The following is a 22,655-nucleotide window of genomic DNA, read 5'->3' on the forward strand; positions in this document are numbered from 1 at the left end:
CTTCTTTGGGTTATTTGCTTCCTCTCCCATTTTTCTTTTGTCAGTTTGGACAGTGGTTTATAGATTTTGTTGATCTTTTCAAAGAACCAGCTTTTGGTCTTGTTAACTCTTTCAGTTATTCTTCTATTCATTTAATTTTGCTCTTATTTTTATTATTTGCTTTCTTCCAGTGCCCGAGGGCTTCTTTTGCTGCTCCCTTTCTGTTCATTTGAGTTGTAGGGTTACTGTTTCGATTTTGGCCCTTTCTTCTTTTTGGATGTGTGCACTTACTGCTATAAATTGACCTCTGAGCACTGCTTTTGCTTTGTCTGAAAGGTTCTGGTAGGATATGTTTTCATTCTCCTTTGATTCTGTGGATTTCTTTATTCCGTCCTTAATTTCTTCTATAACCCAGTAGTTTTTGAGCAAGATGTTGTTCAGTTTCCATGTGTTTAATTTTTTTCTTTGCTTTTTCTGTTTTTGATTTCTTCTTTTACGACTTTATGGGCAGAAAAGATGCTTTGTAATATTTCAATGTTTTGGATTCTGTTAAGGTTTGCTTTGTGTCCTAATATGTGGTCTGTTCTGGGGAATGTTGCATGTGTGTTAGAAAAGAAAGTATACTTGGCTGCTGTTGGGTGCAGTGTTCGGTATATGTCTATGAGATCAAGTTGGTTGACTGTAGCATTTAGCTCTTCCGTGTCTTTGTTGAGTTTCTTTCTGGATGTTCTGTCTTTCACCAAAAGTGGTGTGTTGAAGTTTCCTACTATTATTTTGGAGCTGTCTATCTCTTTTCAGTGCTGTTAGAGTTTGTTTTATGTATTTTGGAGCCCTGTAGTTGGGTGCGTAAATATTATAGTTGTGTCCTCTTGGTGTATTGAGTCTTTAATCATTATCTAATGCCCTTCCTTATCCTTTGTGGTGGATTTTACTTTAAAGTCTATTTTATGAGAGATTAATATTGCCACTCCTGCTCTTTTTTGAGTGTTTGCTTGATATATTTTTTTCCATCCTTTGAGTTTTAGCCTGTTTGTATCTTTAAGTCTAATGTGCATCTCTTTAGGCAGCATATAGACGGATCACGCTTTTTTATCTAATCTGCCAGTCTCTGTCTCTTTATTGGTGCATTAAGTCTGTGTGCATTCAGCGTAATTATTGACAGGTATGAGTATAGTGCTTTCATCCTGATGTCTCTTTTTGTGTGTTGTTCACAGTTGCTTCTCTTTAATTTTTTGTGCTGAGTCGTTTTTCTTTATGCATTTTTTTCATTGTTGTTGATTTTGTGTTTGCTGAGTCTGTATAGTTTTCTGCTTTTTTATTTTGATTTGTAGAATTGTTAGATTCCTTTGTAGTTACCTTAATATTTACCCCTATTTTTCTAAGTTTATACCAGTCTTTTGTTTCTTTGTATCCCCTTGACTTCCCCTCCATATGAAAAATCTATGTCTGTATTTTTAAGTCCCTCTTTTTTGTTTTAACGTCCTTTTTTTACACATTGATATCTCTATTTCCCTAATTTCAACGTTTTAGGTTTGATGTGCTTTCGACTTCCCTATCTGAGTCAATATCTGGTTGCTCTGTCCTATGTTCTAGTCTTGCGTTGTTATCTGATGTTATTTATTATCTAACTGGAGGACTCCCTTTAGTATTTCTTGTAATCTTGGTTTGGTTTTTGCAAATTCCCTAAACTTCTGTTTATCTGGAAATGCCCTAGTTTTGCCATCATATTTGAGAGATAGTTTTGCTGGATATTTAATTCTTGGCTGGAAGTTTCTTCCTTCAAGGCTTTATATATGTCATCCCATTGCCTTCTTGCCTGCATGGTTTCTGCTGAGTAGTCCAAGCTTATTCTAATTGACTCTCCTTTGTAGATGACTTTGTTTCGTCCCTAGCTGCTCTTAAAATTCTCTCTATCTTTGGTTTTGGTAAGTTTGATTATAATGTCTTGGTGACTTTTCTTTTGGGATCTAACTTGTGTTGGGCTCGATGAGCATCTTGCATAGATATCTTCTCATCTTTCGCGATATCAGGGAAGTTTTCTGTCAACAAGTCTTCAACAATTTTCTCTGTAGTTTCTGTTATCCCCCCCGTTCTGGTACTCCAATCACTCATAGTTATTTCTCTTGATAGAATCCCACGTAACTCTTAGAGTTTCTTCATTCTTTTTAATTGTTTTATCTGAGTTCTCCTCAAATAAGTTGGTGCCAAGTGCTTTATCTTCAGTATCGCTAATTCTAACTTCTACTGCTTCAGTTCTGCTTCAATGACTTTCTCTTGAGTTGCCTTTCTGAAATTTTATTGTTAATCTTCTGGATTTCTGATTGCTGTCTCTCTCTGGATTCTTGCTGCCTATTAAATTTGTCATTATGTTCTTGAATAACTTTTTTAAGTTCTGCTACTACTTTGTGTGCTGTTTGGCCGTTTCTACATTTTGTCGAATTTCCTTTGTAATTTTAGACGAAGTATGTATATTAATCTTTTGTATTCTGCCCCTGGTAATTTCAAGAAATTCTCTTCCTCCAGAGACTTTATTGATTCTTTATTTTGGAAACTTGCTTAAGCCATCATGGACTGCCTCTTTATGTGATTTGATACTGACTGTTGTCTCCAAGCCAGCAATAAGTTATTATAATTGTATTTTATATTTGTTTAGTGTGTCCTATCTTCTTATTTTGTTTTGTTTTGATATGCCCAAATAGGCTGCTCGTGTGCACTAGTTTGATTATTGGCTTTGAAGCTCTAACTTCCTGTCACTAGGTAGTTCGTTCTGTAACTAAGTATATGCACGCAGGAGTCCATTAAATTTTGCTGTATGGGTTCAGCTCAGGTGTCCAGGCAGTTGGTCACCAAATGTTTGCTGCAGGCTCTCATCTGCAGTCTTAGAGAGGCATGGGTGATTGGTGTAGGCACAGGTATCTGGCTGCAGTAGGGGGTCACGCGCTGAGCAAGGCGGGGCGCTGACGGCCGCCCGAGTGTCTGAAAGGAAAGCATGTCCGTATTCCCTAGAGCGAGTAGGTAGGTGAGTTTTGCGGCCTGACTGTGAGCCCCCTACTCTGTTGGCTGTAAAGACTCAGGGTGCACCGCTCATTCTTGGAACCCGGTAGCAGGTGACTAGGTGACGTAGGTGGAGCCACTAGTCCTCAAGCCCTTGGTGCGGACCTGTAAAGGTGCCTGCTTAAAGGGCAGGGCTGTGTCACGGGTCACAAATCTGCCACCTCATAGCTGAAAACAGTTGAAGTTAGATTTCAGGTATATACCCTGTTGTACTGTGGTAGTGAGGACTTACGCTGTTGAGATGGGTCCCCGCAAGTCTATACAGTGGTGTAAGGCACTTAAAGTCTGCGGATCCCTTATGCCTGTGCCTAGCAAAGGAGTTGTGCCGACCTTGAGTTCCTGGCTTAGGGTAGCCAGTAGCTTATTTTTTCCCTCTCCAGGGCCTGGAGAATGGGTCAGGGCGGCTTTTGGGACCTACTTCCAGCCCAGAGGACTCAGAGACTTCAGAAGGCAGGACTGGCGCAGGGCAGGGAGGGAGGAGGCAAAAGGGAGAGAAGTTTTTCCCAAATGGGCTTTTTTTTTTAAAATCCCTGTGAAAGGCCGCACACATGTGCTGATCTTTAGCCACTGGGGAGATGCTTTTCACTGGTTCAGAGTGTCCAGGCAGAATCTCTGCTGCTGGATCTCTCTCGTGGTGTAAACTGCCTCCCAAGCGCACACGTGGAGCTGTTTGCTGGCTTCTCTGCGCCACTCAGTCCAATTCCTCAACTTTCCCTTGTTCAGGGCTCCTAGGTTTTCATATACAATCAAATCACTTGTTTTTCCAGGTGTTTGTTGTAAGAGGGATATAGGAAGCCGTCTGATTAGTCTGCCATCTTGGCCCCCCCCCCCTTTAGTATTTCTTGTACTTTTGGTTTGGTTTTTACAAATTCCCTCAAGTTCTGTTTATCTGGAAATGCCCTAATTTCACCATCATATTTGAGGGACAGTTTTGCTGGATATATAATTGTTGGCTGGCAATTTTTTTTTCTTCAAGACTTTCTATATGTCATCCCATTGCCTTCTTGCTTGCATGGTTTCTGCTGAGTAGTCTGAGTTTAATCTTATTGACCCTCCTTTGCAGATGACTTTTATTTTATCCCTTGCCGCTCTTAAAATTCTCTCTTTATCTTTGGGTTTGTCAAGTTTGATTATAATACGTCTTGGTGACTTTCTTTTTGGATTTATCTTTTGTGGAGTTTGATGAGCATCTTGGATTGGTATCTTCACATCTTTCACGATATCAGGGAAGTGTTCTGCTAACAAATCTTCAACAATTCTCCGGGTATTTTCTGTTATCTCCCCCCTCCCCCATTCTGGTACTCTAGTCACTCATAGTTTGTTTCTCTTGATAGAGTCCCACATAATTCCTAGAGTTACTTCAATTTTTAAAATTCTTATTTCTGATTTTTCCTTAAATAAGTTGGTGTCAAGTGCTTTATCTTCAGTCTCACTAATTCTGACTTCCATTGCCTGATTTCTGCACCTGTGACTTTCTACTGAGTTGTCTAATTCTTAAATTTTATTCTTTATTTTCTGGATTTCTATTTGCTGTCTCTATTGATTCTTGCAGCCTATTAAATTCATCATTATGCTCTTCTGTAATCTTAATTTCCTTTATTGGTTTGTGTGTGTTTTCCTTGTTTTGTTCTGTGTTTTGCCTAATCTCTTTCTGGGTCTCTTGAAGAGCTCTGTATATTAATCTTTTGTATTTTATGCCTGGTTATTCCAAGAGGTTCTCTTCATTGGACGATTTCTTGCTTCTTTGTTTTGGGAGCTTGCTGAAGCCATCATGGTCTGCCTCTTTATGTGATTTAACATTGTCTTCGAGCCATCAATAAGTTATTATATTTATTTATTTAATGTTTGCTTACTGTATCCTAGCTTCTTGTTTTGTTTTGTTTTGATATGCCCAGATAGGCTGCTCGTGTGAGCTAGTTTGATTATTGGTGTCTTTGAAGCTTTAACGTCCTGTCACCAGGTGGTTAGATTTATTACTAGGTATGTGAGCCCAGGAGTCTGTTAACTTTCTTGGATGGATTCAGCTCAGGTGTCCAGATAGTCAGTCACCAAGTGTGTGGTGCAGGCTCTCACCTACAGTCCTAGACAGGCAGGGGTGATTGGAGTAGGCTCAGGTATCTGGCTGCAGTAGGGGGTCACGCGCTAAGCAAGGCAGGGGGCCGACGGCTGCCCCTGAGTGTCTGGGAGGAAAGCATGTCTGTGTTGCCTAGAGCACGTAGGTGGGTATGTTTTGCAGCTGGACTGTAGACACCCAGTGCTGTTGGCTGTAAGGACTGGGAGGCTCCGCTTATTCTTGGACCCCTGTCACAGGTGACTAGGTGGAGTGGGTGGAGCCACCAGTCCTCAGGCCCTTGATGTGGGTAGATGAGGACCCTGCTTAATGGGCAGAGTAGTGTCAAATGTCACGAACCAGCCATTCCACCATGTAACTGATATAGTGAAGTTAGGCTTCAGGTATATACCCTGTTGTACTGTGCTAATGAGGGCCTACGCTGTTGAAATTGGCCCACACAGGTTTGTGCAGGGGTGAAAGGCATTCAGAGTCTGTGGACCCTTTATGCCTGTGCTTAGGGAAGGAAGCTGTGCCTGCTTTGAGTTCCTGGCTTAGGGGAGCTGGCAGATTATTTTTTCCTGTTTGTTAATTTGTTCCCTCTCCAAGGCTGTCAGAATGGCTCAGGGCGCATGACATGTCCTGCTTCCGGCCCAGAGGAAGTGGCAATTGCTGAAGCTGGTCCAGGACCCAGTACAGAGCAGGGAGAGAAGTTCTTCCCAAATGCAGTGTTTTTTGATCCGCGAGATACATTAGATGCACGGACTTATCTTTTGCTGATTGAGCACTGCTTTTCACTTGTTCTGGAGGCTTAGGTAGACTCTCCGCCACTTGGTCTCTTGCGGTGTGGAAAATACATCCCGAACGCCACTGCTTGCCTGCAGAGTGCCTGTTTCTGCTGGATCAGATCTGGCAGCTCCTCGCTGCTTCTGAACGATCGCCTCTCTCTCTCCCTCATCACTCGGTCTGATTCCTCAACTTTACCTTTGATGTTCACGGCTCCTAGATTGTCGTATAAAATTGATTCACTTGGTTTTTTTGGGTCTTTGTTGTAACAGGGACCACTGGAAGTGTCTGACTACTCTGCCATCTTGGCCCTGCCTCCAGAATTTTTTCATACGTTTTATTTTTATTATCATTTCTTTAAATATATTTTCTAATTTCCCTTGTGATATCTTATTTGACCAGTTGGTTATTTTGTAGTATATGATTTTATTTCTAAGTATTTAGGGCTTCTCTAGCATACTTTTGTTATTGATTTATAGTTTCATTTTACTTTTAAGGTAAGCGCTAATATAGTTGGATTTAGGGCCAGCACTTTGCTGTTTGTTTTCTATTTTATGTGTATTTTTGTTTCTCTGTTCCTCCTTTCTTGCCTTTTTTTTTTGGAGAATTAGTTGTGTTTTTTTTAGTTTTCCCTTGTGATTTCTCTGTTGCCTTTTTAGCTAAACCTGTTTGCATTATTTTTTTTGTGATTGCTCTGAGAATGACAATGTGCGTCTATAAATTATCACAATCTAGTGAGAGTTGATATTGCATTATTTCATGTTTAATATGGAAACCTTGCAGCACTGTAGTTCCATATACTCCCTCATCGTTGTGGTATTGTTGTCATGTATATTACATCTACATATGATATAATCCCCATAATGTGATATAATCCCCATAATGCAGTGTTAAAGCTTTTCTTTAAAGAGCCTTTTAAACTCTTTGTCATAGACTTTTAAAGAAATTAAAAGAAGAAGAGAATAAATATTTTTGGTTTTCTTAAACATACTTACAGTTTCTGGACATCTCCATTCTTTCCTGTAGCCCCGGGATATCATCTGGTGTCATTTGCCTTCAGCCTTAGGAACTTATTTTTCCAGTTCTTGTAATACAGGTTTACCAGTGATGGAGTCTCTCAGTTTGTATTTATCTCAAAAATGATTATTTTATCTTCGTTTTTGAAGGATGGTTTAGCTGAATATATATTTCTAGGCTGACAGTTCTCTTACCCACCACCTGTTCTCTATAGGTTTTCATTGTTTCTGGCCTCTCGTTTCTGTTGAGAACGTGGCAGTCATTCATTTTGTTGTAATGTATTTTTTTCTGAATGCTTTTAAGAAAGTTTTTCAAGGTTTTTGTCTTTTTTTTCTTTGAATTGCAGCAGATTGAGGAGCCTATGTCTGTTTTTCTTTGTATTGATCCTACTTGGAGTTCATTGGGCTTTCAGTAGTTATAAGCTACCTTTTACATTTTTTTTCCTTTTCTTTTTGGAACTCCAATTGCACATTCATTGGATTTTTTATACGTCTCACTGGTCCCTGAGGTTCTCTTCATATGTCTTCAATCCTTTTTATTCCCTGTTTCTCAGACCGAATACTTTGTATTGCTCTATCTTCAGGTTCACTGACTTTTTCTGTCATCTCTGATCTGATATTAAGCCTGTCCAGTTAGTTTTTTATTTCAGTTATTGTAGGGCTCAACTCTGGAATTTCCACTGGGACTTTTTTATATCTCTGATGAGATCTCTCGTCTGTTTATTCATCATGCGTATATTTTCATCTAAGTGAGCATATTTATAATAGCTGCTTCAAAGTTCTTGTTTACTAATTGCAACATCTAGGTCGTCTCTGAGTTATTTCTGCCTGACTCCTTTTTTTTGTTTTTCATGAATATGTGTTGCCATTTTCTGTTTCTTCACATATTTACTGATTGTTGATTGTATACTGGATATTATGAATTATATGTTATAGAGATTCTGTTATGTTCCGCTGAACATGTTTTTTAGCAGGTATATATCTTGGCTAGACTCAAATTCTCAACTCTGTCTTTCCTGTGATAGGTATCAGCTAAAATCTCCTCTTAGTTATTTTAGTTTCTAGCTGCTGCAGTTTCACAAGACCCTCTAAGGTCTTCCCCGAGCCATGCACAGATAATCCAAGGGTTTGGGTGAATTTTGTATGCATATTTAAGGGTTCATGTCGCTATCTTTTAACCCCTTAATCCAGTCCAGTAAGACTGCAGCCTTCTACCACTTTGAGCTACGCAGATTGAGGAACACTATCAGGCAAAAAGATACTAACTCCACATGTCCCCACGTGAAGCTTTTGTCTCTCAAGGTAGACTCCAGTGTTTCAGCCTTTCTACCATTTTCCTGGATGATTTCTATCCCTTCCTTTTGACATATAATTCTCTTTACATTCATAAAATATTATGGGAAAAAAAATTAAAATGTATTATGTATACAAAATTAAACTTCTTACACTATATTAACACCTTTGGACTAGATTATTATTGTATAAAGAGATGCTTATCTAGACATACAAATATAATTTTTTCAGATATAATGCTCAGAATTTTCAGAAAAACTCAGGAGCATGAAATCTTTGTATTGTTTTTATCCTAAAATACTTGGAATTAGCTGTCTACTTGCTTTTATAAATTGTCCTCATTTGAACAACTAGTAATATTTGTTTGAAATAAATGTTTTTACCAACTGTCTTCTTGATGCTTTCTAGGAAGGAGAATTAGAGAAGATGTCAAATCTTTGCCTTAAATGTTTGTAAGATATTTCATTTTAGAGCAGTGAGAGTTTTGAAAATTTCTAAAAACAAATGCAAAGGTAGCAGTTAGATAAAGAACTACAGTAGGTCTTTTAGTGACTCTTAATGACGGAGACATCAGGGCTTTAAAGGAAAGTATATTAGCCGCCATTGGCTTAATAGTTTTGGTGTTTCAGAAGCAGACGCCTACTAGTGTAGGTTTCAGAGTTATGAAATGGCCTTAATAATGTTACTGCCTCCACAAATCTTGAAAATTAAACTCACGTTTTATTTTAAATAGGGTCTATTGTTAACAACTCCATCGTCATCATCCTTTAAAGAAAGTCTTGGAGATTTTTTTTCACCAGGATCTGGGGAAAAAACATCCATTACAGGTGGTTATGTCTAATTATTGTATCATATTTTATTTGTGAAGACTGTTGCTTAAGATCGTATTTGTAAAAGAAATAATACTCTGCATAATTACAGGCAAAATATATGTGTTTGCCTGAGTTTTAATCCTGATTACAGTTTACTAATCATGTGATTTTAGATACAGTACTTAATCTCTCAGTGCCTCAATTTCCCCAATTCATAACAACAGCAGCAACTACTACTACCTTATAAGGCTGTTGTGAAAATTAAGTGACACATTGCATTTTAGCCATTAACCCAGCTCGTGACACAAATTGAGCGATCGCTAAATGTGAACTATTACTGACCAAAACCAAACCAAAAATCCGTTGCTGTTGAGTTGGTCCCAACTCATAGCAATCTTAAAAGACAGAGTAGAACTGCCCCATAGGGTTTCCAAGGCTGCAAATCTTTATGGAAGCAGATTGCCACATCTTTCTCCCATGGAATGGCTGGTGGGTTCAAACTGCCGACCTTTCGTTTAGCAGCCTAGTGCTTTAACTGCTGTGCCACCAGTGCTCCAAATTATTAGTATGTATGGGTTAATGCGGAGCTCTGGTGGCACAGTAGTTAAAGTTCGGCTGCTAACCAAAAGGTTGGGAGTTCGAATTCACCAGCTGCTCTTGAAAATGCTATGGGGCAGTTCTACTCTGTCCTGTAGTGTTGCTATGAGTTGCAGTCGACTTGATGACGGTGGTTTTGGTTTGGTTTTTGGTACGGGTTAATGTAGCAGTCTATTGTACAACAGAATGGTTAGGTAGACATTTAGAGTGAGACTAAGCTGGATTTGAATCAACACACAACTACATGAGCAAAATAATTAACTTCTCTGAATTTGTATATTAACCTTTAAATTGGGGATAGTAAGAGTAACCTACCTTACAGATTGTTGTGAGAACTAAATGGGTTAATACGTGTGAAGTGTTGAAAACAGCACCGTAGTAAGCACGTAGTGTCAGGGCTGAGTGGTTAACATTTTTCTTTTCCTTAGAGCTATGACTTGTAGCTTATTGAGAAGTGAAAGGCATAGCTGTTTCTAAAACCAGGGTGTGTCACTAACATTTATTAAGTGCTTACTATGTAGTATAACTTTTGTCATTTTGCAGATGAGAAAAAGTGAAGTGCAGAGATTTTGGGAAACATACTCAAGGTCAGTGGTAGAGCCACAATTTGAGTCTTTGGCTCCAAAGTCCTTGTTCTTTTTACTGAATAGATTATTAACAGCACTCAGGAATCTAATAATATTTTGAGTCATGAGTATTCTCTAAGATGTGAATGTATAATTATAATAAAAGAGTTATTTTAAATCTAGCTTACCTCAGAGAGAGTTCAAACAAAATGCCTGTAATGAAAGCAATGGAATTGAAATATTTATCAGTGAATATACAGGCTTGGCCAAGAGGTGGATCCTAGTAGAATTAAAAGTTGGCGATCCCTACAGAAAACAGTTTTATTTCTGTTGAGCATTACAAAGAGTGATAGTCAGAATAATAGAAGCAATTCTGTAGAAGTAAAACTAAGTCTCTTTTCATGCCAGGCCTTGGAGCACTGAGAGGGTAAGTAACGGGCTTGCTCTTGCTGCCCCTTTAGGTACAGGAGGCAGCACTGCATCATGTGTGGGGATGAAACTTCTTGGAAGCTAGCTTCTTTCCCTGGGGGCAGCCCCCTTCTACAATTGCATTAATTCTTTGCATCTGTACAATTCTATAACTGCACTGCTAGTAACTGAAGTAGCATAAAGATGGTATGCCTCCTACTTATACTGCTTGTTGTTCCAGCTAAGAAACAAGGCTTTATATAGAACAGATTTTACCACTGTACATACTTGGTTTATACATCAACAAGGTCTTCTGATGCATCTTTGTTTTTGGATAGTTACTACATTCTATTTGTTAAGATGCTATTTTTTTCCAAGTATTAGATGTGTCAGATGTTTCAGTAGATTAACTGTAGCCATTTTCTCTTGTAGATCACATGTGAAAAAAATTGAAGTTTAACATGATTGTTTTCTTTATGTCTTATTGTGCAAGACAAAATGGATTATAGATAGTCCTCATGGAAAGGAAAACAGGTGAATTTGTTATCTGATTAAATCAGAAGGGAATTTTAATGTTGTTACTCTATCTCAAAATAGATCAGAATGAAGAATTCAGTGAAAACCATGATTCATTAAAATCAAAAGAAAATGAAGAGAATTCATTTTTGATAGACTTTGTTCCTGCTGCACTTGAGAAACCCAAGCAAAGCCAAGTGACTGCTGATGCCCTTGAAGGAGAAAAGGAGAAAGCTGAGCTGATGATGGATGATGACCAAACAGGTGATCCACTGCTATTTAAATCTCACAGTGTCTTGATATCCAGCAGTGCAACTGAATCTGCAAAGGTATTTATATAAATTTATGCCTTTTATTATACAGCTTAAAACTTGAAATAGAACTTTTAAATGTTTTATCTTCCATTTTATGTATGTCTAAATTACCTGTGGAAAATCCATCGTCTGATAGTGGTATTACATTGTCAGATGCTTTTTACATAACTGAATAGAATTTTAACATCAGGAAAGGTTTGGAGTGAATATAGTGGAACCATCCCTGGTGGCACAGTGGTTAAGAGCTCAGCTGCTAACCAAAAAGTTGGCAGTTTGAATTCACCAGCCGCTCCTTGGAAACCCTATGGGTCGGTTCTGCTCTATCCTATAGGGTCACTATTGAGTCGGAATCAACTTGATGGCAACGGGTTTTTAATGTTTCATTAAAAATTATCAGAGGTATGTTATCATAATATATTTTAGGAATACTTTCCTGTAAGTGTTTAGGTTTCTATAGGTCTCCATACTATAAAAATGCAGATATGTGGAACAATTTCTAAGGTTTTTAGTTAGTGACAGTTATTCTTTGGGATACCATTTTACAGCATTTTAACAACTTTAATAAAAATCTTTAATAAACATCAAAATACATATACTTTTTAAAATAGATGAATGGGTTCATCATCATAATCAGGTAATTGTTACGATCTTGTATAATAATAATGTCTTGAAAACTAGGTTTATGGTATGTGGGATTACTTGACCCTACACTCAATTGTCCCAGAATACAATACTTTAAAAATTTATGGTATATATATATTTTTAATATTTATCTCTCTTGACTTTAGTCTTTATCTCTTATACCTGCAGTTAGCTAGCAGCTATGTGTATTCATTATTAGGGGAAGACAGCAGTGCTAGCCGAAAACGTGGTTGAGCAGGACTTTTATAATGCAAAATTTCAGCGTTATGTTAAAGTTTATAGAGAAGGGTCATTAAAACATGTTCTGTGTGTATCATCCTTAGCTGCTTTCCTTAGGAAAAAAAACTACTACCAAGTTAGGAATGTGTTTACATCTGTTTTCTCACCTTAATACCAGTGCCCACCTGTCCCTGTAAAGTGAAAATGTTGTGGGAATGTCTTAAAAGTTCTTGTAGGAAGGTGTTCTTAAAAGAAGATTACTTTAGAAATCTCTGGAAGAGATAATTGTAAATTTTGAGCAGGTATGTTATAACAAACGAGAACATCAAACTTTTCTTTTGACTAGTTCTTTGGCTTTATTCTCACTTTCTACTGAGTGATCTTTTTTTTTAAGTCTGAATCTAGTCATTCCCCTGCTAAAGTCTCTGTTTTGGTTTCTCATCACAACAATAAAATCCAAACACCTGACCCTTGCCTAAAGATCTGATCTGATTCTTTTCTGACCACGTATTTTTCCCCTCTCCTCCACATTTACACTCCTTCAGTACCACTGACCTTTTTCTCTTTCTCTGAAAGTATCAAGCACTTTCCCTTCTCAGGCTCTTTCTTTCTGCAGACTTCCATACAGCTCCTTTCTGTGCCTCATTGCGTCTCAGCTAAGTCAGGCCCTCATCGACCCTTCTCTGATCACGCTCATTTAAGCAGTCCTCAAACCCCACTCCACACTCTGTTCCTGTGCCCTAGTTTATTTCCCTCATGGGTCACATTTGTTTGTGTTTATTACCTGTTGATCTTCTGTAAAATTTATTATCTTTCAGGGCATTTTATTCACTGATTTTTTTTTCCTGGTGTCTACTGTGATTAATCTGTATTAAATGCTTAAAAAATATTGGTTAACTGACAGTCTGGCCTCTAAACCTGTAATAATAATTATGAATGATCCACCTATGACTTTCTCTGTTTAATAGAAAGCAATTGAAGGTAGAAATATAAAGAATAAAAACTCAACAAATAACAGAGCATCCAGTGCATCTGGCAGGTAATCACGTTATCACTGTCTCTCATTTGTGTTTTCATTTTAGTAAAACTGGTTGTAAATTTAACTTTTGTGAAGGAAATTCCATTTGTTGGTGTCTTAGTTATCTAGTACTGCTCTAACAGAAATACTACAAGTGGATGGCTTTAACAAAGAGAAATTTATTCTCTCACAGTCTAGTAGGCTAGGAGTCCAAATTCAGGGTGCCAGCTCCACGCTTTCTCTCTTTGTCGGCTCTGGAGGAAGGTCCTTGTCATCAACCTTCCCCTGTTCTAGGAGCTTCTCAGGCACAGGGACCCCGGATCCAAAAGACTCGCTCGCTGTACTCCTAGTGCTGCTTTCTTGGTGGTATGAGGTCCCCATGTCTCTCTGCTTGCTTCTCTCTTTTATATCTCAAAAGAGAATGACTTAAAGAAGACACAGTCTAATCTTGTAGATTGAGTCCTGTCTCATCAACGTAACTGCCTCTTATCCTGCCTCATTAATATCATAGAGGTAGGATTTACAACACATAGGAAAATCACATCAGATGACAAAATGGTAGACAATCACACAGTACTGAGAATCACGGCCTAGCGAAATTGATACACATTCTTTGGGGGACACAATGCAATCCGTAACAGGTGGTGTTTGGTTTTTTTTATCATTTCCATCTCATGAGATTAATGAGATAGTTAGGATAAAACCTCTCAATTGCATATTTTTTTTTTATAAAGAAGGAATTAATAAAATGGTTAAGTCTATAACTGGTTGTTTGTTTAAATGCATGGAATGTTTATGTGTACCTTTTGATCTCCAGAATCTTTGTTCTTCAGGAACATTTTCCTTCTTCCCTAACGTCAATGATTAGGGATTCCCCATACTGTACACTGCTCTTGGAACGAGCTCCTTTCTCCCGTTTTTCTTGGTACTATAGATAAAGTAATAAAGCTTAAGTTCAGCATTATGCTTCTTATAAGTACATGAGAAAATGTACGTTTTTATTTTATGGTGCTTTAGGTGAAAGTTTATAGCTCAAATTAATTTCTCATACAAAAATTTATCCACATATTGTTATGTGACATTAGTTGCAATCTCTACAATGTGACAGCACACTCCCCGTGTCCACCTGGGTTTCTTGTGTCCATTCAACCAATTCCTGTCCCTTCTTACCTTTGCATCCTGCCTCTGGACAGGAGCTGCCCATTTGGTCTCAAGTAGCTGATTGAACTAAGAAGCACACTCCTCACGAGTATTACTTTTTGTTTTATAGTCCAGTCTAATCTTTGTCTGAAGAGTGGGGAGAAAATATACTCAAAGCCTTCAGGTTCGATGGACTGCTTTTGTTTATGATAACAATTGGTAGCTTTATCTACACTGGTGATAATGTATGCCGAACTCATAAATAAATGCTAATCAAAACCTTCTGAATTTTTTAAATTTTCATTAATCAAATTATCTTTAATCAAGTAGAGCAGGGTTGGCAAATTTTCTGTTCAGGGTCAGATATTACTGTATGGGTTTTGGGCCATGCAGTCTCTGTTGTAACTACTGAACTCTGCCATTGTAGGAAAGCAGCCATTGACAATATGTAAATGAATGGCTATGTTGCAGTATAACTTTATTTATAAAAACAGATGTAGGGCCAGATTTTCCCATTGACCTCTGAAATAGAGGCTGCTCTTCTTTCCAGCTTTATATTTAGAATTGCTCATGTAACAAAATGCAACATGATTATTAAAAGAATGATTAAACTTCATTAATTTTACTTTTCCAGTTAACTTGCTTTACTTTATTAATATTGCTTTTCCAGTTACCTTGAGATGTAATATCCATGTTTTTAAAAAATGTTCTTATTGCAAGTATTTAAAAAGAATAATCACTTTAAAGCTATATAACTTAAAGGCACATAATTTAAATGATGTTGAGTAGGGACTCTTTGTATCCTAAGAAAAGACTGTACTCTTTATACCATTTTTAAGATAATTATGTTAAATTATAATGTAATTTTCCAAATGTAGCAGTTGCAAATTCTAGTGGGTCTCTGTTCTACAGAATGCAGTTGTAATGTTTGGTCTTTATTTACTTGGATGTTTTCAGATTAATGACCTCTGCATTTTTAAAGAAACCCGGTTCTATAAGGAAAACTCAATCGACAACTACCTCTTCTCACTGTTTAGGGACTTTGAAAGTCTTGGACCAAAAGCCGTCACAGAAACAGAGAATAGAGCCTGACAAAGCAGATGATATAAGGGCAGCTGTTTATCAGGTAGAAATGAACATATTTAAAGAAGGAAAAGCGGAATAACTAATAACTTACGTAAGACTACCGGTTTACCACAGAATAAAGTAATGCTATCAGTAATGATGGTTAATTCTTAATTTTATTGGAGAAGGATCTTCCACTGTAATACATGAACAATCCAAAGCCTTTTTTACTTATGTATTTACTTCCTCATTTGTTGTAAATGAGATTATCGATATTTTTAAAGAAAGAAAATATGTCACTGTAATTTATAAAAACAAAAAATGTTACAAAGTCTACAGGTATCTTTTCTCCTTAAAGTTTATATTATTATGAAAAAAAAGTTTGTGAAATTTTCTTTTCCTAAGACTTTGTATTTTATTTGGGCTTATACAGAAAAGGATTTTACTAATCTTTTTATAATCTACCTCCCCCCAAAAAAAGGGCATATTTTGGTATTTTTTTCTATATAGAATATTACATTTTAGAAAATGTTATATGAGATTCATAGAAAAGTTGTTAATGTATTTAACCATTGCATGCAACTTTTGGAGTCTGTTGTTAATACTAACAGAATAACATACATTTAATTTTCTTAATTAGCACTCATCTTTATATGTTTAGAATATTATCAGAAAAAGAGAAATTATACTGATTTATTTAGAATTTATAAATTCTTTGTTTTTCTTTTTTAAAGTTTTAATCAGATATTTGAAAAAAATAGATAAGAATTCAAATTCATTTAGGAAACATTGAATATCATAATGCTTTTCTTGTTCCCACAGGACTGGTTAGAAAAGAAAAATATGTATTTACATGAAACGCACAGAATTAAAAGGATTGAAAGTGAAAACTTACGGATCCAAAATGAACAGGTATTATGAAATATAGAAGTAAAAGATATTGTGAACTTTTATGTCAGTAAAATACCTATGAATATTTAATATTTCTAAATCAACTATTTTTATATGGCAGAATAACTTGTATGTAAAAGAATTGGTTTCTGATTTTTATTTCTCTGTTACTTTATAAATTTTTAGTTTGATATATAGTTTTTTTTTTTTTTTACATAAAATACAGACATTTGTATTTTTTCTTTAGCATTACTGATTATGAAGCTACTATTTTAGTAGCATACCAGCCATCTTAATTTTCTATCATTTATTATACTGAGGCACCTCCAGGAATTAAATAAAAATGTTTTAAACTAGGAGAAATCAGTGTACTCTAGAGTCAAGTTTAGGCCCACCCTGGAAGGATTGGGTTACACATGGGGCCAGCCTGGGATGAGATGCATGTGCTAATATAAACTGTAACAGCATGCTCCGCATTGGCCAAAACACTTAGAAGCAAAAACCTGAAACGGCTATGAATTTGCTTTGGGCTTCCTAGGATCAGTTTAAACCAGCTGGATTGTTCAGGAGAGTGCTGGCTTATTAACTAGCATCATGACTTCCATCTCTTTAACTCTTTCTGCTTTATCATCCGTCAACTGTGTGGCTTTACTGTTCTCCTTATCAACTCTTAATGTCATTATTAATCACTTCATGTATGCTTTTACAAACTTTCTCAAGTTAAATCACTTTCTGCACTAATACCACACTTTCCAAACAACCATTTTTCTGCCCCTGATGCTTTTTCTCTCTGTTTGATTTAGGACTGCCGAGCAAAACTAGGGTAGGAGGTGGGGTGCTCTGATCAACCATACCAATTTCCTTTGCCCCCAAATTATCATATCAGTCCACATCTGAGAATACAGTGCTGCTCTGGAAATTTTTTTTTTTAACTCACTTTTTAGTCTATGACCTGACTATGGGCAAGTTATTTAACGTTTATTTCTCAAATTCATCATCTGTGAAAAAAATAATATAGTACCTATCTGTAGGGTTGTTGGAAACCCTGGTGGAGTAGTGGTTAAGAGCTACGGCTGCTAACCAAGAGGATGGCAGTTCGAATCCACCAGACGCTCCTTGGAAGCTCTGTGGGGCAGTTCTACTCTGTCCTGTATAGTTGCTATGAGTCAGAATTGACTCAGTGGCAACGGGTTTGGTTTTTTATTTTTGGATAGGTTGTTGTGAGGATTATGTGAACTAAGAAATGCACGTGTAGCGTATAGATTATATGACTGGCACATAGGAAGCACTCAGTGAATTTGAGTTCTTGATGTTGTTTCTGTTCCCAGTTGCAGCTATTTCAAATATCATGTGTCACAGCTTCACTCTTAAAACTTGACCTCATCTACAACTTGACCAAGAATATAAAAGCTACTAAGACATCAGCTTTCAGTTTTCCTCTTTTCTGTTATGAATTTTATCTTTACCTTTAAGATCAACCCCAACCTGTGCTCTTGATCCCATACCCTTTCCCATGGAAAAAATATTCATTGTTCTGTTCAGTGCCAAAATAGAAAGAAACATTCCCAAAACGAACAGCACTGTGAGTCAGTACTGTGTGCGACAGCCCCACATGGGATGTGCCTGCATATCTGTACCACGTTTATAGCATTACCCTGCTCTGATCAGAGCTCTCTGTCTTCTGGTTTACCCTTCATAACTCTGTGCGGGAGGTAGTACTTCTAGACTGGTTTATCTCCATAATGTTTTGTGTCATTTGTTGTTAAACAATATTCTATAGCAAATAGAGAATTTTATGGGATTAGATATTGAAGTAAGGAAAACAGCATACTTGCTATCCAGTAACCTGCATATTTTCCTTTGTGGTGAACATACTTCAAACATTTGGAATATTTATGAGTAGTAAGTCTGATACTTTGATGTTAGGCAGTACTAGAGTTCAAGTGAAAGATCTGCACTAGCTGTGTGAATTTGGCCAGTTTAGCTTACTTTAACTTACTTTATAGTTATATGCGTATAACTTTCCTGATGTTTTTCTTTTACCTAAATATTTTATTATGGAACATTTTATAGTACCACTCATCTTATTACAGTTTATTTTTATAACATCTGCTTAGTACACTCGTAAACAAGAAATAGTTGATTTCCTTCTTGCTAATGTAGTAGACCAATAACTGATAAATGCTTTTCAGAAATGCACTTTAAAATACAGTGGATAATTCAGATGACCTGTTTTATAAATCACCTTGTCTAAATCATTCTAAATAAACTATTTGTTTTGAAACAATTTCTGATAATGATGAATGTCAAGATGATTAAAGATAAATACGTACACGATGTCTTTATTGTCTATCTCTGTATGTGTATGTATACTTATATACACATACATATATGCCTATTATTTTTCCAAAGTAGAAAAGAGCTGCTAAGAGAGAAGAAGCATTAGCATCATTTCAGGCTTGGAAGGCTATGAAAGAAAAGGAAGCAAAGAAAATAGCTGCAAAAAAGAGGCTTGAGGAGAAAAACAAGAAGAAAACTGAAGAGGAAAATGCCGTGAAGAAAGGAGAAGCACTACAAGTATTCAGGAGTTTTGAATATCTTTCTTAAGAATTATTTCTAAACTTCTAAAATCTGTATTAGTGATCAACCGTATTTTTGTCCTTTATAGTGAGTATTATAAGTAAAATGGAAGATTTATGTCAGTAAATAAGAAAACCATTCTGAATTTTTTAGGCTTTTGAGAAATGGAAGGAGAGAAAGATGGAGTATCTTAAAGAAAAAAGTAAAAAGGAGAAAGAATGTGAAAGAGCAAAGAAGCAGCAAGAAGAGGAAACTGTTGCTGAGAAAAGGAAAGATAACTTAACTGCAGTTGAAAAATGGTAATCCAAAATGATAAATATTTTGATAGATTTTAAACTAATAACAGTTTAGACTTAACTAGAGCTTGTTTACTTGAAGCTTACTAATGCATCTTAATCTCATTATTGCCAAAGATTATTTAGGGACTCTTTATATTTTATAACTTTCCAGTGTTTTATACTATCCTACATAGGAATGAAAAAAAGGAAGCATTTTTCAAACAAATGGAAAAAGTGAAAATAAATGAGAAAAAAAGGGAAGAACTGAAAAGAGCAGAGAAAATAGATAAAGATAAGCAAGCACTTGATGAGTATGAAAGATGGCTGGTAGGTATTATTTTTTAATGCACTGTGTTTTATATCTTTACAGATCTCATTTATCTTTTATATTGGTCATTTGTCAGGCTAATCAACTATTGAACAGTGAGCCTTTTCTTAGATAAGCAATATGCTAGGTGTTGATAAAAGTTACCTGAGAGCCTACATCCTGTCCCTCCCACAGGCTTTCACCCTAATTAATCCTCTCAGCCACAGTCAGACTGTCTCTCAGCTAAATTCTAAACTCAGACACACACACACTTTTTCTTGTTGCAGTTCCCATTCTAACTATTCGTTCTTAAAATTCTACCATTCTTTGGAACCATGCTATCTGGAATCTTATCTTTGTGACCTGTTCCATCTTGTTGGTTATTGTTTTATTTTTTTTAAATCTTCTTTGGATGTTTCCTGAAAGTTGTATCCTTGAACCTCTTTTTTTTTTAATCTTTGTTTTCTCCATAGAGCTCACTTCCTTTTCATAGGAAGAGCTGTTAACTTCATATGATATTTCATATCTATATTTCAGTACTTATCTTTTGTGCCTCTAATTCCAGTTCTATTTGCCTAATGTCTACTGATTATTTCTACCTAGAAATTGCCTTGTTGAATTCATACTCTCCTGTACATATTGTATTTTCTCCTTGGTTTACTCGTTTATGTGAATGCTTCTAAGTATTTCGTAAAGCACTCAAAGCTTCAGAGTCATAATATGCTCCCTCACTTGTATCCCCACATTTAGTCATTTATCAGTCATGTCCATTTTTCCTTCGCAGTGGTTCTCACATCTAAAACCATAGAAGGCAAACAACTATGCTGCTTAGGGTTTGCCAGATAATGTTAGGTGGAACTTGGCAATGACATGTTGTAACATTGAATTTAAAAGTAAAAAGTTACTCCCTTTTTTATTCTCTTTCAGTCTTTCTAATGACCTCAAGGAGAAGGTCTTATTTAGGTGTTTTTAATGGGAGGAACAATATCTAGCTGGACTGTACTCACATTCTTTTGTTTGTTTCAGCATACTTATGTTTATACTACCCACTGTGTGCTGCCCTCGAGTCCATTCAGACTCATAACGACCCTAAAGGACAGGGTAGAACCACCTTACAGGGTTTCTAAGGCTGTAAATCTTTACGGAAGCAGACTGCCACAACTTCCTCCTGCAGTTCTGTTTATAGTTACATTATTAATGTAAAGAAAAATACTGTTTTCCGTTTTAAATTATTAACGTAAATATTCATTTTACTAACTTTTGAGCAAGTAATAAATTCATATAAATAGGTACTTGCCATTAATAGGCAACACATTCACATGATTCAGTAATGTAAAAGTGTAAAATTATACACAGTGCAAAGTATAAAATTATGTACAGTGAAAAAGTCTTCCACCCTTGCTGCCCAGTCATCTAGTTTCTACTTTCCTACCTGTCTTAGTCGTCTAGTGCTGCTATAACAGAAATACCACAAGCGGATAGCTTTAACAAAGAGAAATTTATTCTTTCGCAGTCTAGTAGACTACAAGTCCAAATTCAAGGCATCGGCTCCAGAGGAAGGCTTTCTTTCTCTGTTGGCTCTAGAGAAAGTCCTTGTGATGCATCAGTCTTCCCTTGGTTTGGGAGCCTCTCTGCACAGGAACCTCAGGTCCAAAGAGCGCGCTCCACTCCCTGCACTGCTTTCTTGGTGGTATGAGTTTCCCAATTCTCTGCTTTCTTCCGTTTCGTTTTATCTCTTGTAAGATAAAAGGTGATGCAGGCCACACCCTTGGGAAACTCCCTTTATATTGGATCAGGGATGTGACCTTAGTAAGGGTGTTATATAATCCCACCCTAATCCTCTGTAACATAAAATTACAATCACAAAATGGAGGACAACCACACAATACTGAGAATCATGGCCCGGCCAAGTTGATACACACATTTTTTTGGGGGAAATTATTCAATCCATACACTACCCAAATACGAAACTACCATAGTTAATGCTTCTAGAAACAAATATGAATATTTTTTGTCTTCTTTTACAGAAATAGTACACTATATATACACTGCTCTTCACCTTGCATTTTTCACCTGACAATATGTCTTGGTGATGTTTCCTTATCAGTATATATACAGCCTCCTCAGCAGTGCATAGTACTCTATTATATGGACTTGCCATGATTTATTTACCTGTCTGCTACTGATAGGCATTTATGTAGTTCTCCATTATTTACTTTTACTAACAAAGCTACAATAAGTAACTCTGTATAGTCATTCTGCACGTGTACAGAATATGGTAGGATAAATTTCTAGAGTGGAATTGCTGGGTTTATGTATTTTAATTTTGATAACTATTACCAGAAATGCCTTACATACCAAAAAAAAAAAAAAAAAAAACCCAAACCGATTGCCATCGAGTCGATTTCGACTCATAGCGACTCTGTAGGACAGAATAGAACTGCCCTATACCGTTTCCAAGGAGCACCTGATGAATTCAAACTGCCGACCTTTTGGTTAGCAGCCATAGCTCTTAATCACTATGCCATCAGGGTTTCCAATTTTGATAGCTGTTACCAGAAATGCCTTACATAGGGGTTGTATAATTTTGTAATTGATATGGGAGAGGATCTATTTCCCCACAGTCTATTCAATAGAGTTTGTTATCAAACTTTTTTCTTTTTTTTAATTCATGCCCAATCTGTTAGTTGTGTCCAGGGTATTTTTGATTTGCATTTATCTGATTAGACTGAGGTTGAGTATCTTTTCATTTGTTTAACAACCATTTGTATTTCTTTTCTTCTGTAAACTACCAGTTCATAGACTTTGCCTGTTTTTCTATTGGGTTGCTGTCCTAATAAGGAAAATTATCCTATCATTTGTAATATCAGTTGCAAATATTTTTTGCTAATATATTGTTGGTCTCTTAACTTTGCTTACGGCATTTTATGCTGTGTAGAATTTTATTTTTAGGTATGATATTTATCAATTTTTTTTTTTATGGTTTCTGATTCTCAGTTGTAGTTGAAAGCCCCTTCTCTATGATTTGAGGTTAAAGAAAGTTCTCCCATTTTTAATTCTAGTAATTTTATGATTTTAATTTTGTAACACTCTTTTTAGAATTTATCCTGATATATGGTAGGAA

At 36.4% G+C, this 22,655-nt stretch overlaps 1 protein-coding gene across 1 annotated transcript in view; it reads left to right on the top strand.

Moving 5' to 3' along the window:
• MAP9 (microtubule associated protein 9) overlaps positions 1-22,655 on the top strand; it is a 53,723-nt gene that overhangs the window by 17,008 nt on the left and 14,060 nt on the right. Inside the window, 8 exon segments of the mRNA XM_023733486.1 lie at positions 8,912-9,005; positions 11,159-11,406; positions 13,221-13,291; positions 15,368-15,536; positions 16,298-16,387; positions 18,782-18,943; positions 19,100-19,245; positions 19,419-19,551. Of these exon segments, the coding sequence (XP_023589254.1) occupies positions 8,912-9,005; positions 11,159-11,406; positions 13,221-13,291; positions 15,368-15,536; positions 16,298-16,387; positions 18,782-18,943; positions 19,100-19,245; positions 19,419-19,551 (1,113 nt within the window).

This window comes from Trichechus manatus, unplaced genomic scaffold (genome assembly GCF_000243295.1).
Source record: "Trichechus manatus latirostris isolate Lorelei unplaced genomic scaffold, TriManLat1.0 scaffold00059, whole genome shotgun sequence".
Taxonomy (NCBI): Eukaryota; Metazoa; Chordata; class Mammalia; order Sirenia; family Trichechidae; genus Trichechus; species Trichechus manatus.